This window comes from Ostrea edulis, chromosome 7 (genome assembly GCF_947568905.1).
Source record: "Ostrea edulis chromosome 7, xbOstEdul1.1, whole genome shotgun sequence".
Classification (NCBI taxonomy): domain Eukaryota; kingdom Metazoa; phylum Mollusca; class Bivalvia; order Ostreida; family Ostreidae; genus Ostrea; species Ostrea edulis.
Window position 1 is genome coordinate 50,689,468 of NC_079170.1, and position 15,768 is coordinate 50,705,235.

Here is a 15,768-nt window from a genome sequence, read left to right on the forward strand (position 1 = left end):
TGCTAAGGACGTAAGCGCCATGCAAAGGTAAAAATTTGTGGCACTTAACCTACAGCTCATGCAGCTGGAGAAGTCTTTAGATTGACTGATTGTATCTTGTTTAACGTCTCTCTCGCTCTCGAGAATTTTTCACTCATATGGAGATGTCATCAAGACCGGTGAAGGGCTTCAAACGTAGGCCTATGATCGGCGCTTACGGCCATTGAGCAGTGAGGGTTCTTTAGTGTGCTACACTTATTGTGACATGGGACATCCTTTTTTAAGGTCATCTCCGAGGACCCGTGACATTCACATCTGATGCCGAGCGTTTGCCGATGGAACTGTCACTACTTGTTTTAACGACTTAGGCCTGTCGCGACTGGGATTCGAACCCCGATCTTCTGCATGCGGAGTAAACGCTCTACCTCTAGACCACCTCGGCGGTTGTGAAGTCTTAGGAGAGTGAATAATTCTACGATGTGACGTAAAACAACACGAAAGCATCTCTTCATCCGATTTGCCAATAGTTCTCCGCTTTTTAGATAATTGGTAATGCTGATCTTTGTTTTGTATATATGTTAATATAGAATTAGCATTACATCAATATATTTCGGGAAAGTACATTTTTATTAGAAAATCTTTAATGATTGTTTTGTATTTGTAAACAAGGGGTGCATATGAACTACGAGAAATGAGAAATGTGCATTGTTCCACTGCAATTTACAATGAGTTTCCAGAGGATCACAATGGGGTAAGTTTATGAAATATCTTGTCAGCTAAACGAACATAGACGTGTGTTTGATATTACATGGATAGAATAAATGAAATGATTTGATTTATTTGATGTATACCCACTATTCCGAAGGACCATGAGTCCGAAAATCAAATTGTGTGTACATGTTGTTCCACGCGAAATTGGTTAAACAATATTTACATTTCCAACTGTTTACTCAGATATTACCCTAACACTCTGAAGCTCCATTGTGTTTACTTCCCCATATATGTAAATTAGCAACTTGTCATGACGTCAGTGGGCGGGGACTTTGACAAGTAACATGGAATGCGATGTGTATAATTTCAGTTTCTATTTTGCAGTATTTTTGATACGTGTCCGTTTTTATTCTTGTATTTTTATTTCAAGTATCAATGTGAAGTTTGTTGGGTATGTGAGAAAATTCACCGCTAAGGAAAACGTGATAATAAATGCATAACGGCTTTGGCAATGGTTTTTTAATTATTCAATTTGGAATCAGATCTGTAAAAGTATCAATCGTAATGTCTTATCTTTTGTGGAATAGTAAAAAAAAAAATATGCGGAATCGTAACATTTCTTGCGGAAACATAATCTCAATGTGTGGAAAAGTGGTGCGCCGGTATATGTTATCAATTTGAAATATGTTTCTATTTAAAGTATCATAATTCCAATGTTATTTATTACAGTTGTTTTGATTGGACAAAATAAAGCTAAACGAGAATTTACCCATCATCGAATCCAAAAACGCTATGAACATACGTATGCATACGCGACTGAAAACTGATAACAGTGCGGGGAAATTATTTAAATTTTTGAAAATTATGATACAGGAAACGAATTGAAATTATAAGAACCAAACATTCTTTTTGAAGATTTGTTCGATGTGTAAACTCTGGATATTTTATTCACAAACTTAGCATAAAAGTGCTTCGCACTTTTATTAAGTTTGTGAGTAAAATGTCCAGAATTTACACATCGAAAAAAGGAATGTTTAATCCTATATTAGAAGGTTAAAACAAAACTGTGAGGGTACACATTTTAGTTCTATGTAAAAATTTACAACGTTAACATAATTATGATAATATTGTTAGGTCTGAATCAAACATTCCATTGATTTTACAAGTATGTTAACAGTAAGAAAAGGATTGAGAACGAAGAGATGAACAGAACGTTTTCCTGGATTCATCATTATACTGTGCCTTCTTCCATTGCAATGGAGAAAATGCAAAAACACAGGTTTTTTTCATTTGTACCAATAAATTAATTTTACAACCGAATCCCATGAAATGAAAATACATGTACATGTAGATACATTTACACTGTTGTCGCAAGAGCATTTGATGTTTGTAGAGATGTGCGAAGGTTTGGTAAGTCCAATCAATGCATAGTAATTGACATGTTGTTATTCAACAACATGTACATAGGTTGAATAATTATACGTTATTTGAGCGTATTCATTCTATTTACATTTCCCGTGTTTTTGCCTTCGATATCTTTTACAATTACAATGAAAGTCATTTCCACAGGTGGTAGTAGACATATGTATTCCGGTCGGATTTACATATACCGTATGGAATATAGGCGGTATTTGACGTATTCCGGTCGGAGCACGGGTGATTTTAAATATGTTCCGGTCGGAGTACAGATTACATGTATCCATATTCCTGTCGGAGTACAGGCGCTATCAGACGTATTCTAGTTAGAATACAACCGATATTATACAGAATGAAGATGGAGGTGAAAATGTCATTGAAAATAAGGCGATTTTTTTTTTCAAAAATAGTAAATCTAGGGATTTTGTCTTACTTGTTTGATTTATTCCATCTAACCCATTTCTGACAGATGTCAAGTCTCGGCATTGTATCGAGCGCGTGAGAACATTGATTTCATTCAAAGTTGAGTTAGTATTGGTCATTCTTTGCTATATTTAGATCGGTTTCACATCTCTATATGTTGATGTGTTGGATTAGTGATAAATGGGTATTGTGGAACTTTCACATTGTAAGAAACATCGGAGTATTTAGATACGGTGATGTATCCGAATGTGTCTCGGAAGTGTGTGAAGATGCCCTTGTTATTTCCCGACTTTGTTACTCAGTCTTTCCCACCATTCTATTTATTCAACTTGTCGATGTATTACATAGTAATTATATTATTACTACCGTAACATGATCCGAAGAGTCGGATCACGTCAAATTGACAGGCGCGGATCATCAGATCACACGAGATGCGAAGCGTTGAGTTTGATCCGCGCCTGTGAACGATTCGGATCAAGACTTGGTTACTGTAGTAGCGATGAATTTATTATAAAACCCCATATATATTTTCAAATCCACATTTATAAGATAATGAATGTAATCCAAACTATCTAAAACACAGACATACGGTGACATTATATTTTGTGCACACAGTTTCGTTTTTGACGCGGTCGATATTTTCCACAAAAAACGTTGCGTTGATGCATTGTACATAACGTCATCAGTTTCAGAGGATACTGATGCGGAATCAGAAAACCACAGTGTGGTGATCCGGAAAATCGAATCACACTCTGTGAAATCAACAGTATCTAAAACCAAAACATTGATGGATTTATAATAAATATTGATATCTATTTATTTAATTTTTTTTTTTAGATTTACGCCATCCAAAAAAATAGAGTTTACATGCAGTACGAGAAATTCTTAATTTCTAACATTCCCTGAATTGAGTTCAAAATACATGTATGTAATGAAATGAGAGTATATACATGTGATATAAATGGCTAAACGTTTCATTTCTCCAAGCAGTGACAGTGTAAATATTTTTATTTTATTGTATAACTGTTCTATTTTAAATTTTTTCTAAACATAATTTATGCTCTGCGTGATTTACTCAAGTAGATTAGGAGTTTCTTTGTGCATCGTTTAATACTATGCATGTAATCCTAATTATTACTAATTATCTCAGCTTACATAGTGTGTTTTCGTGTAATGTATCACAATCCGGCATATAGCTAAAAGTAGGCGTGTTCACTTGGACGGAATCCAAGTGGGATACAATGAAAGCAAGACGTAATATTTCAGAAGGAATTCGCTTTGTTTCACCATTGGAAATAAGCCATATGGCTTTCATGGGTTATCCTTGGCATAGGCATGTAAATTAATTTACTCACTGTGCTCTTAAAGTCAAATAGCTATTAAAATTTACCTTTTTATCTTATGTTTAACTATGTGTTCCTCTGTGATATTGTCTTGTATTTATATTGTATCTGTGCATATTCCTAAATAAATAAACTAAACTAAAACTAAATTAAAACCACTCGGAAAATGGTTTGAAATATTCAATATAAGCCTCATCTCAAACTGTGTATTGATATATATTTTCAGTGTACCTTCTGGAATCCGGCTAATTAATATTATGGAATAAGTCTACTTATTCGTGCAAAAATTAAAGACATCGAATAAAGGCGCTTTATACCTTTAATTTTTTGTACGTGGTTTTGTGGTAGCTGGGACGACAAAGAACCACCACGGCTAAATTGTCCTTTGCAACTACCAAGCGACTTGATGTATGCATGTACCTGAATAAATTCCTAAACTTCTTTTATTTCAGGAATTGGAGGTGGAAGAGAATGAAGACGTAGATTCAACACTCGGGTCTCCGTGTATAGAGAGTGTTCAAAACGAAATCTACAATCACTTGAACGAAGAAGACGAAGATCAAGATGACATGGAAAACAAATACGACTACGTTGAACCAGTTCAAAGTACACCTAGACAATTTCTGAACGATGACGTCTACATGGCTGCAACTTTTCCCCAGAATCCGTGTTTATACGAGCTCCAAAGAGTGTTGAAGAAGAGTACAAGCACAGAGTAAAGCAAACATAACTTCGTTAATTCCACAAAGCGAAATGTCAGATCTGCAAAGAATACATTTCGGATTTTTTATCACTTCCGCTTAAAACTGAAGTCTCTAAAGTGCCATTTTTCAATTCGTTTTACAATGTTTCATACATACGTGTGTGCACTATGATAACTACAGTTATTGAAAGAAGACAACGGCGTATCGTATGAATTGACAGTTATTGGAAGAAGACAACGGTGTGTCGTGTGAATTGACAGTTATTGGAAGAAGACAATGGTGTATCGTATGAATTGACATACAGTAAAGCACGAACACGTACTAACATGAAAGGACCGTATCCCTGTAGTGGAATTATCATTAGACGTTTTGGTATATTTCGTATGTTTTCATAAAAGAGGAAGAACTTTCAAGGCTACAAACATTGTACATAAAATTGTAATATACAGACATGTATGAGTGAGATGCATTTAGTCTTTTCATTCTGAGATGTGACCTGTCATTTTGTGATAAAAAGCACTGAACACACATTTAGGATTTCCTACAGTGTGTAATGTCAATCACCGAACAGGAAATATCATAAATATGTTATATGGAACACTATTGACTTACATTATGTGCAGTACCATACTATACTATAGACCGAGGACAACCAACAGCTGACCAGATCCATATTGTCATGAGGGGATCGAATTAAAGGTCAATAACTACTTTATCAAATGGTCAGAAATTTTATAACAGTTTAAACAAATAACAACATGTGTATTGTAAAACATTATAGCAATCATATTTCAACAGTCAAAACCTAGAAAATATAACACGATGATAAAATTTATTCTCTTTTACATTGTAATTGAAAGTGGTTTGACCATAATTAGCTATGTTTGGCAAGCCATTTATGGTATCGATTTTGACTTATGGACGCATGCCCTAAAACACGCAATTTGATTGATCGATAAAAATGTCATCAAAGCTATGGTTGGTCAAACTGGAATGCCGAATAAACCTCCCAAAGTTAATATTGAGGTGACCTCACTCTGAGGTACAGATCAGAAGAGATATTGTTTGACCGCGGTCAACCAATACCTGATCAGGTCTGCATATAGCCACGAGTAGACCGAATTAAAGGCCAGTAACTGCTCCATTGAATAATCGGGAATTTGACAACAGTATTCACAATATTTTTTTTTATTTTATTCAATCAACAAATACAATCATTTACATAATGATATTTTTTCAACAGTCAAAACCTAGAAACTGTGACAGTAATATAATGTTAAAATCCTTTCTTAGTGAACGTGGTCGTTTTTATATAAAATAATTAATTATGTATTTTCTGTCTGTAATTAGAAATAGAGATAGTATAACATACAATATTAGTATATTTTGGTGTAAAATACTCGAATCTGATTGGCCAAGAAACAGTTGAAAAAACGTAGTATTGTTTCCCTCTGAGAATAGAAAGCACGCGCTCCAGGGTGATAGTATCTAGCAACGGGAAACAATACCTGGCAACGGGTGATATTATAAAACAAATATATCACATGCGTCAAACTGATGCGCGTACGGTTCGCTTTACATTTTAGGAAAATGTCGTTTAAGCGTTTGAAATAGATGCAGTCTGCAGTGTGTAACAGCAACATTTTTAATGAAATCGATTGATTAAAAGTAACAAAGATAATCGGCAGGTGACAGGTACATTGTTAACTAACGTGCAACTATCGCAGTCAAGTAACGTTTTGAACTTGTTGATTAATTCTTAATCAATTCCACCATATGAAAATGTTTAAGACAGAATCTAGATGAAAGGATATTCGGTTGAATTTTGTGCTTTGTTAATTGTATCTAATAAATGTATGATATTCAGTACAATTAAACAAATAGCACATGTAGTTGAGGGTGACATTGAACATTTTCACCCCTCAAAAACCATTGTCAACCTCGACCGCGCCTTTATTGACAATGGTTTCTCGGGGTGAAAATGTTCAATGTTACCTTAAACTGCATGCAATATATACATGTACTTATAATACCACCTCTATACTTGGTAAAAACAAATTATTTTCCTATATTGTATTTCTTTGTATATGTTGTAGATACTCATATATTGTGTATCATTGTTATAAATTATTGTATTGGTAGAGTGCTATCTAAGTTTTTTGGGTTTTTTATTTATGCTTAATCCTTATGTAAATAATTTGAATTACATTCGATTCAGTTCAATAAAATGTATTCTCGAATTTTTACATTGTAGTTGATAGTGAGTTGATCATAATTATTCATGTTTGGTAAAGCGTTGAATTTGACTAACAGAAATATACTTTAAAACATACAATTAGATAAGTCAATAGAAATGTCAGCAAACCTATGATCGTTCAAGATGAAAATCTCGAATAAATCTTCCAAAGTTAATTTTGAGGTGAAGTCGCTCTGATGTGCACACCAAACAAGATCATCTGGACCAATCAGAATGATTTAAAATTCCTGATCATATAATAATAAACATACATGTATTGTATGATTATATTACAACTTTAAGAGCAGGTATGATATTTGATGAGTTTTTGTTTTTAATCGCGACAATGACGACACAAGCTTGTACGACATAAAACACGTGACTCATGTATCGGAAAACCTCAGGATGTAAGGTTGTTTACACGCACGCCTTCTATCAAATATCAACCTCACTAACGGTTCAAAGAAAAACTTTTTCTTCTCCAAATGAAATGAAAACCGAGATTTCCCACCACAATAACTCATGAATTTGCCACGGTACTGAATATTTCTGTACGGTTTAAAAAATGTTCAGTATTGGAATCTGTATCCACAAGGTAGACATCAATGCATTATGCTGTCCTTCATATATGTGTTTCTTGCATACGGCAGTGTAAAAATCAAAACCGTATCGTAGAACTACATTAATGACGAGAACACAACTACAGTTTCCACATCTTACTTCATTTTCCATGTTCAGTTTTAGATAAATATTCAATAACATTTCCGAGAACTTTGTTTTCCGATGCATTATTCACTTCCAACGAATATCAAATTCCATGTTCAAAACATGGATTTGAAATTGAAAGCGGTATAGAAATATCATTGTTTGTAAACGACGTAAATGTTGGGTGGTCTGTCCTTGAAATTCCTTCTATATCACGAAATTCTCTTTCTTCTATTTCCCATGCCAGTTCGTCATACGTTTTCAATTTTATGTCCATTGGTAAAACGAAAATATCGTTATCAACGGACGGTTTATATTCTTCTTTATCCTGTTTATCACAGCAGCAACCCATGTCTTTTAGGTGGATTCATAAAACCATTGTGAATTTTCGAGGACAAAAACAAATCCGTGAATATATCTAAACTATTCTGGACAAAGAAAGCACTGGCTACTAACTGTTCCAAAGACTTCCTCGAATAAAGTGAATAGTTCATAACTTTCTCTTACATTAAAATGATAACTTCCTTTCGCGCTGCATCTCTTTTTGATTAATCTTACAAGTGGTGTTCAGGAAGTGAAGATTTGTGTTTTGTTTCCTGTCTCCGGTATTGCATGATAACAATATAGATGGAGAGAACAGAACAAAATAATACCAACTTTATAAGTGTATCTAATTGAGCAACAAATCAAATAGTAAGCATGTTTCACAAGTTTTATACCAAACCATTGAACAAAGTAATCGCGCACCCTGATGATGAAATCATTCAGCAATCCTTTGTTACAAAGTACCAACAACTTTTGCGATAAAGTACTGCAATGTGGAGTGACCGGACGCTAACATCAAAAATGATGTCGACCTGATAGATTGAAAATTCATGATTATCATAACTGATAAAAGGAGATTGTTTACTCAATACCGTATAATATACTTGACCCAAAATAATTATGTTGTTGGACAAACACATTAAACTATCTTGAAATACAAGTGGCCTGGTAAAAAGTTCTGATTATGAGAATTCAGTTTAAACTGAAAATCGAATAACATTTCGCAAATTCTATGGTCGTTATAACGATCTAGTTTGCCAATACAACCTATCATTGGATCAAATGTCTGACGTATTTCATAACGATTGTTAGGCCGTTCTTGGTACACTGATTTTGACTACTGATTACTCCGTTTATTTGAACAAGATATAGGGCTCACGGCAGGTGTGACCTGTTGACAGGGGGTGCTTACTCCTCGTAGGCACCTGATCCCACCGCTGGTACATCCAAGGGTTCGTGTTGCCCAATTATCTATTTTGTTTTCCTTACACTAGTTATGAGATTGATCACTGTTCGTTTTCTTCACCTTTCATTAGTAAATATTTATAAACTTTATTTTTCCAGGGAAAGAAAATAGATATTGAAAAATTAAGAATAAGACATAGCACGAAAACCTTCTCCATCTGTTGACTGCGATTTACCAACCTATTCAAACAAACACTCAAGATATGTCCACATAAGACCGAAACTGAATCATTTCTGGTTTCTTTTTCCACCTGAAACAACCAAAATTGCCAAAGGTTTTTCATTCCATTCAAAGTATGAAACTTTCAGGGATGTATATTTCTTTTTTGCTTTAAGATTTCATCTCTGATACATGCATATTGTATTCACTATGTGAATGGATTCATCAAAAGGTTGATTAATTGTATCAAACTTCTTTTATACAGTCAAGATAGTGTTCTGACAAATCTACCAACACATGCGTAAAAATGGTGGACTGTAAGGGGAGTCAAGTGATATTTTGATGTAAGCCAAGTAGCAGCAGCAGCAGTAGTAATAGTAGTAGTAGTAGTAGTAGTAGTAATAGTAATAGTAGTAGTAGTAGTGATAGTAGTAGTAGTATGTAGTAGTAGTAGTAGCAGTAGTAGTAGTACATGTAGTGGTGTATGAAAACATTTTATAAATTCAAAGGATCATGGGATCAGCGCTCTTCATTCTCCTGCAATTTCAGTGATGTGCACGGTCTTCTAATCTTTGTTCTTTCGACTGCAGCAGCTGTTGTTTTGGAATATCTGCTACTGCAGCTGTTGTTTTGGAATCTCTGTAGCAAATTCCTTTGGGTTTGCTTTTGGCTTTTCATTTGCAGATTATTCACAAGTGTATGTTAAAAGTGGTCAAGGATTTCAAGATACCAAAATGATTTTGTTAGAAAACTAAAACCAAAACCAAATAAAAACGAAAAACAAAAACCTCTTCATATCACAAATGTTTTTAACTGTTATACCTTTCTGGAGTCTGCGAAAAGTATATATAATGTAATGAATAATAGCTAGTTAGTATACTTTTTCTTATAATCCACTTTTTTGCAAGTTAAAACAAATTTTCGTTAAAACTGCCTCCCATCTGAAAAAAAAGCAATGAATAGCAAACGATTCATACAACCGAAACTTTTATGATAGGGATGCTGACAACACAATAATGATACGAACATCAGAATCATATACAAGAATCTTCATCATCACTCGAATTTATAGGATAGTCTGGTAACGGTTCGTCGTAAAAATTGGTATAAAAATTTTCGGTGTGTACATCCCGATGACGCTTTCTCGTTGCAGTAGAATTTGATCCCCAAATACTTTCCACAAATGATGGTACACTGTCCTCAGTTTTCTCACTCCCATACTCTGCATTTGTAGAAGATCGTGAAATGGAAGTTACACGAGAGGGAATGGATGGCTGATAATTAGCAAATAAGGAAAATTGTTCTCCGCTAACGATAGTTGAATTCAAGGACTCGATTTCACCACCTGTGCTTGAATTCGAACTTGATAAACGACGTATCGATAATGACTGAACATCTGGTACTATTTGAACATCTTCTTGGACCAGCGATTCATTATCAGAATTAGCAGGTGGTTGAATTTCTTCACCTGAAAAGTAATCATTCAGAATTTATCCATTTCCAGACTTTGCGCAACATAGTATAATGTAACGATCAACATTCTATATTGATGGCACAATCACTCACATACCTCTTCTGCGTCTTCGTTTCACCTTATAAACTTGGCGATCTTGTGGGCATTTAATCTCGGTAAACAGAAGCGTCTTTGCTAAACCGGTAAGGCACTGGTTGCAAACGATATGGCCACAAGGCATGATTCTAGGTTGATTTTGTCTGTCGTTGTAGTTTTCAAGGCAAACAAAACAAGTAGTTTCATCTCCGATAAACACGTTTTCAATGACGTTGTCTGCTTCTCCTTCAAATGAAAGCCAAGACGGTGATCCTAGGGACTCTAATGAATTACTAGCTTGAGACGTCACGGAGCCGACATTCTCTACCGGTTGCAGCTGGCTTAGGGATCGAATAAAGTCAAAAATATTTTCATCATTCCGTTCTTGAAAGGAGCAACACCTACAACAATGTCCGCCCATAATTCTGAAAAAAAAAGGTTTCACCAATATGTGAGGTTTTACGCTGTCGATATCTCGGCTGTATGAATTCATAGAAAGTCCGTTTTGTGTCGATTGTCAAATCAAAACTACGTATCAAAACTTTCTTTTCCCAAACAAGAAAAAAAAACGTTTGTGAGTAAAAATATGACTTTTGATATATTGCACAGAAAATTTGTCTGGAAAGTCGGTTTCCTGCAATGTTGCCCGTACATGTAACATGGTTTGTGTTGCTAGGTGAATGTCCTATTCCATTGAAGTGCATATGTGTGTATAATTTGATTTCGATTAAAGTTAGAACAATCTAGTCGGGTAAATAGTTTCATGTACAAATATTTGATACAAATTTGAAAATATTCACGTTGTGTCCTTCTAGACTACATGTATTTTTGATTGATTGATTGATTGAATATTGTTTAACGCCCCTCTCGAGAATATTTCACTCATATGCCGGTGCAAAATTTAGGCCTATGCTCGGCACTTATGGCCATTGAGCAGGGAGGGATCTTTATCGTGCTACACTTGCTGTGACACGGGACCTCAGATTTTGCGGTCTCATCCGAAGGACTGTCCCCATTTAGTCGCCTCTTACGACAAGAAAGGGGTACTGAGGAGCTATTCTAACCTGGATCCCCACAGGATTATATTTTTTATAAGATGATAGAAAAATAATGTTTTTAAAAACGACTAGTCATGCATGCATGGGTGGATATACATCCAAGATAATTATAGTGAATTTGGAAGTAAAAATCAGACATTGGAGTTTGGAAGCCTCAACTAAATACATGTAGAAAGTTCATGTAAAATTAGTATTATTACATGGGCGTGGTTGTAATTGGGTTTTGTTTTTGAAAGTGGAAGTTGTATACTGAATAATGCATAAATGTGATGTCTCCATATACATGTAAGTGAAATAGTTTTGAAAATAAAGGTATCCTTTCAAATTAAGACCCATTTTCAAACTAATGAACATATCCCTAAATAGGTACAGATTGGCTCAATCAATTCAATTAGAAATAGATCGAATTTCTTATTAAAATACACCAATCTTTGATAAAATTTTACCCTTTCTTTAATTGGTTTAAAGATAAGGCAATAATTTGAAGATATGATCGAATATTTGAGAATATTGAGTTGAGAAATATTTTATGATTTGTAATATCTAAACAATTTTATTTTTTATTAATTAGACCCATCTTCAGTAATTGAACATAAGTATAAATAATTAAAGATAAATTTAAAGATAAATGTTTAATAAAAGATAGCTTCAATCATATGATGTCAAGCTGTTTCAATTAAATACTATCAAGTGAATTAGATATGTCCAATTCAATTGCAGATAATTTCAAATAGTAGAAAATTAAAGATGGGTTTATTTTTAAATTAAAAGTAGATGTAACTGAATTAAACCTTCATATCTTTTATGGATATGTTGTAAAGTATAAACAACTATCTTTAATTGAATCCACCTATATCTTTAATTCAATTAGAGATCGTTCAAATCATTAGATATGTGGGCACAGCAGGGGTTTGTACCCGCATCCCCTAAAAACAAAGAGAGTAGCATAAGGAATATATCAACTAAAGACAAAGGATGTATTGCTTTATGGATAGGGACTCTTAAGCTCTCCCAGCTGGCAGTGACAATATGACCAAGATACAAGGGGGGTGGGGTGTATTCATAATTCATTGTATATTGTGCATATAGTGTAATTGAGATGTAGATTTGCAGTCAATAATATGATACGTACTGTGAATGTTACAGCGACTGAAAATTGAAATGATATAATTATTATGATACAAATACAGAATATTTAAGGGGTGACTTTAAACGGTCATCAGATCTTCAGAAGTGTTTGACATGTTAAACCATGGCAGTTCGTAAGATGTGCATTTTGATTAATGCGCTGAACAATGATAAGATGAGAATGACCGTAAAGATACAGTGGGAATGGCATATACAGATTTTATGTCCCCCACCACACTTCCATCTGAATTAAAAATAGATCTAACCCAACCAGTGGGAAATCCCCGTATTTTTTGTTTCTTTGCCAAAGGAGCCCTGTGGCTCATAGGTACGCCGTGTACAATACAGGCAAATGGCAGAGGATTCAGAACTAATACACTATGTAAATATATGTTATCAGAGAAATAAGTTTAGAAACAAATTAATATAAGTAACGAAAAATGAAACATCATTAATGACAGTTAACAAATAGTGCTTAATTTTTGTGTGTGTTTGTTTGGGTTGTTAAAATGGTAGACTTGAGTACATAATCGCCGATCAGATTAAATATAAATCCAGATTTTGATATAAAGACATTGCTGTCGTTTACATACTACATATAAGCTAAATGATTAGACGATACTGCTGTCAGGACGCTGTATGGACTAGATAATTATTATGTTCCCCATTCAGAGTTTAGGAACATTTGTTTATACTCTATTCATTATTATCATTATTTGACAGTACTTCTGTTTCCGGGTTTGTCCTAACGAAAACGGTTCCAGAGTGATAATAGTGATCTGAAAACGTGCAAAACTAGCCTCATTTTTCATGCACGTGCACGGTAGAGCTAGCATAGAAATGAAAGAAATAGAGCGAAATTCATATTGTTTGTAATACATGTATAGCATATAACACACATGTTTATAGAACGATTCCATTGGATTTACTTAAAGATAAAAACAACTTATCACTTGGGAGATGGTGGGGGACATATGTAATGGTCCCCTTTACAATTAGCAGTCGTTTAATTAATTGGATTTATTAAAAAAAAATTATCAACACAAACAGTAGTTCAAACACAAACAACGGTTCAACACTTGGATGAAACCCTGAACAAAGACGCACTAACCTAAATGAAGAGCTTGACAGTGTATAGAAGTACGTGAAATAATGACTGAAGGTGAACATGTTCGACTTGTAGTAGCTTTATTTCATATACTGTTTAATTGTACATTACTCCTTGTCGCTGAGATGGAATATCTCAACACTCGTCAGATTCACCATTCCATAAGCTTAGACACCGTATAAACACAATGCCTAAGGGGAAATCTTTATTTACAATAAAAGAAATTCGTAAAATCTTACTTCTACTTTATTTCGGTTACACAGTGTACTATCTTATGTAAACATATCTCTTTCGGTCGTAGGATATTTTGAAATCTGTAGAAAATCGATACACGAGGCCTGATATCTTTAAATTAGTAAATATTACAGTAACACTCGCCAATGGTTTTTTTTTTTTTTAATTTTTGGTTGTTGTTTTTTTTTTTTTGGAAACCAAACTATGTTGATCATTGATTTTTTTCTCAAGGAAGGAACTGTGATACAAAAGACCTTTCAAAATGACATGAATAAAACATAGGATCTCCAATGGTTTGTGTGGTTTGATATGATTTATATTCAACGAGATGTATGTTTTCTATGTCCGAGCCATGGCGAGGGGATAGAAAACAACGAGTTAGACATAAATTATGTGAAACCACAAACTATGAGAGATTTCTTGATTTCATGCCCCCCCCCCCCCCCCCCCCCCCCCCCCCCCCCCCCCCCCCGCTTTACATTTACGTAGCTGTATTATTGGGATTTTTGCTACCTGACATTTTGTAAACAAACTACGTGAAATTGACGTTTGTTTGTAACATCACAAACGGCGTAAGAAAAAATAGTGTAACGATTAAAATTTATGTAATAAGTGATATATGACTGGATAAGTAAGTAAAAAAAAAAAATTTTTTTAAAGTCGGTACTATATAAATCAACAAGTCAACACAAGCTCTGTAGAGCTTTTAACCGATATCTAGGAGAAACTGGATATAGGAGTAAACATGTGATAAAATAAAATAAAGTTTTATCGGAATGTGAATATAAGGAATCGATATCTAGGGTTTGTATATTTGTTTTTACGTGACATCGAGAATTTTTCTCATATATAGAGGCGTTCAAGTTGTTCGTATCATGGGGTTATAAAGCTAATGAAAGCACATGGTACTATACAAATTAGGCTGCCCTTCTATTGTTTGCACACTCCTAAAACACAAGCAACTTAGACATTCAATAAGTTTTAAACAAGAGAATCAGAAGGAGAGACATTGTGAGACTCCGTTGAAGTAGCTAGTCCATAAACGTCATCCTCAAACTGTATTGTGCAATCACTCATAAAAAAAAAAACGATGTACATAAGCGAAAGTAGGTGTATATGTTAAACATTTAGAAATGTAATAAAAACCACATACTTATCTTGAGAGTGTCCTCGTGTTTCTTAAACTCTAATCTAGATCATTGTCGTCTTTTTCCTAACAAGGAAGTCTTGTACAACGAGACAAAGAACTTCCTGCATTTTAGCTGTTCGATAAATATCCATGTGCATCGAAGCACGGAGACCGCGACGGAGTAAACAACAATACACATTTCTGCAGATTTAAAGACCCATTAAATCTAACATTGTACCTTTACAGAATTTTACACTATACAAAGCTTACAGGATACCAATAATTAAGTGTTCGACCTTATTGATTTTCAAACCATTTTCCCCCATCTATTTATATTCTGTCAAAAAATACAGAGTTACCTGCCCTTGTGCATTGTTTTGTAGAGAGTTATTTCTCGTGTGTCAGAGCTATATTCATTATTAATTGGGTATTAACTAAAAAATCCATTTGTAACCTTTTTCATAATGAATCGCCTTGTTCTTACACGATCAGATACTTAAATGTAAATACAAATATATAGAATGTGTAAATAACGACTGTTATATATTATGTGGTCAAATATTAAAACACAGAGACTAGCTGTACATTATAGCTT

The 15,768-nt window shown here is 34.2% G+C and overlaps 2 protein-coding genes across 2 annotated transcripts in view; one reads left to right on the forward strand and one right to left on the reverse strand.

Annotated features, from left to right (window-relative positions):
- LOC125657662 (prion-like-(Q/N-rich) domain-bearing protein 25) overlaps positions 1-6,725 on the forward strand; it is an 83,970-nt gene extending 77,245 nt beyond the window's left edge. Inside the window, exons 17-18 of the mRNA XM_056144645.1 lie at positions 649-730; positions 4,325-6,725. Coding sequence (XP_056000620.1) covers positions 649-730; positions 4,325-4,591 — 349 coding nt within the window. The 3' untranslated portion in view covers positions 4,592-6,725. The remainder of the gene's footprint in view (positions 1-648; positions 731-4,324) is intronic.
- A 3,212-nt stretch (positions 6,726-9,937) lies between these two features.
- LOC125657653 (uncharacterized) lies at positions 9,938-15,530 on the reverse strand. The gene is made up of 3 exons (XM_048888374.2): positions 15,198-15,530; positions 10,538-10,941; positions 9,938-10,435 (listed from the first exon to the last, which is right to left on the reverse strand). Exons 2-3 carry the CDS (start codon positions 10,935-10,937, stop codon positions 10,002-10,004), a joined length of 834 nt encoding a protein of 277 aa, XP_048744331.1. The 5' UTR covers positions 10,938-10,941; positions 15,198-15,530; the 3' UTR covers positions 9,938-10,001.
- Between the last annotated feature and the right edge of the window lie 238 nt (positions 15,531-15,768).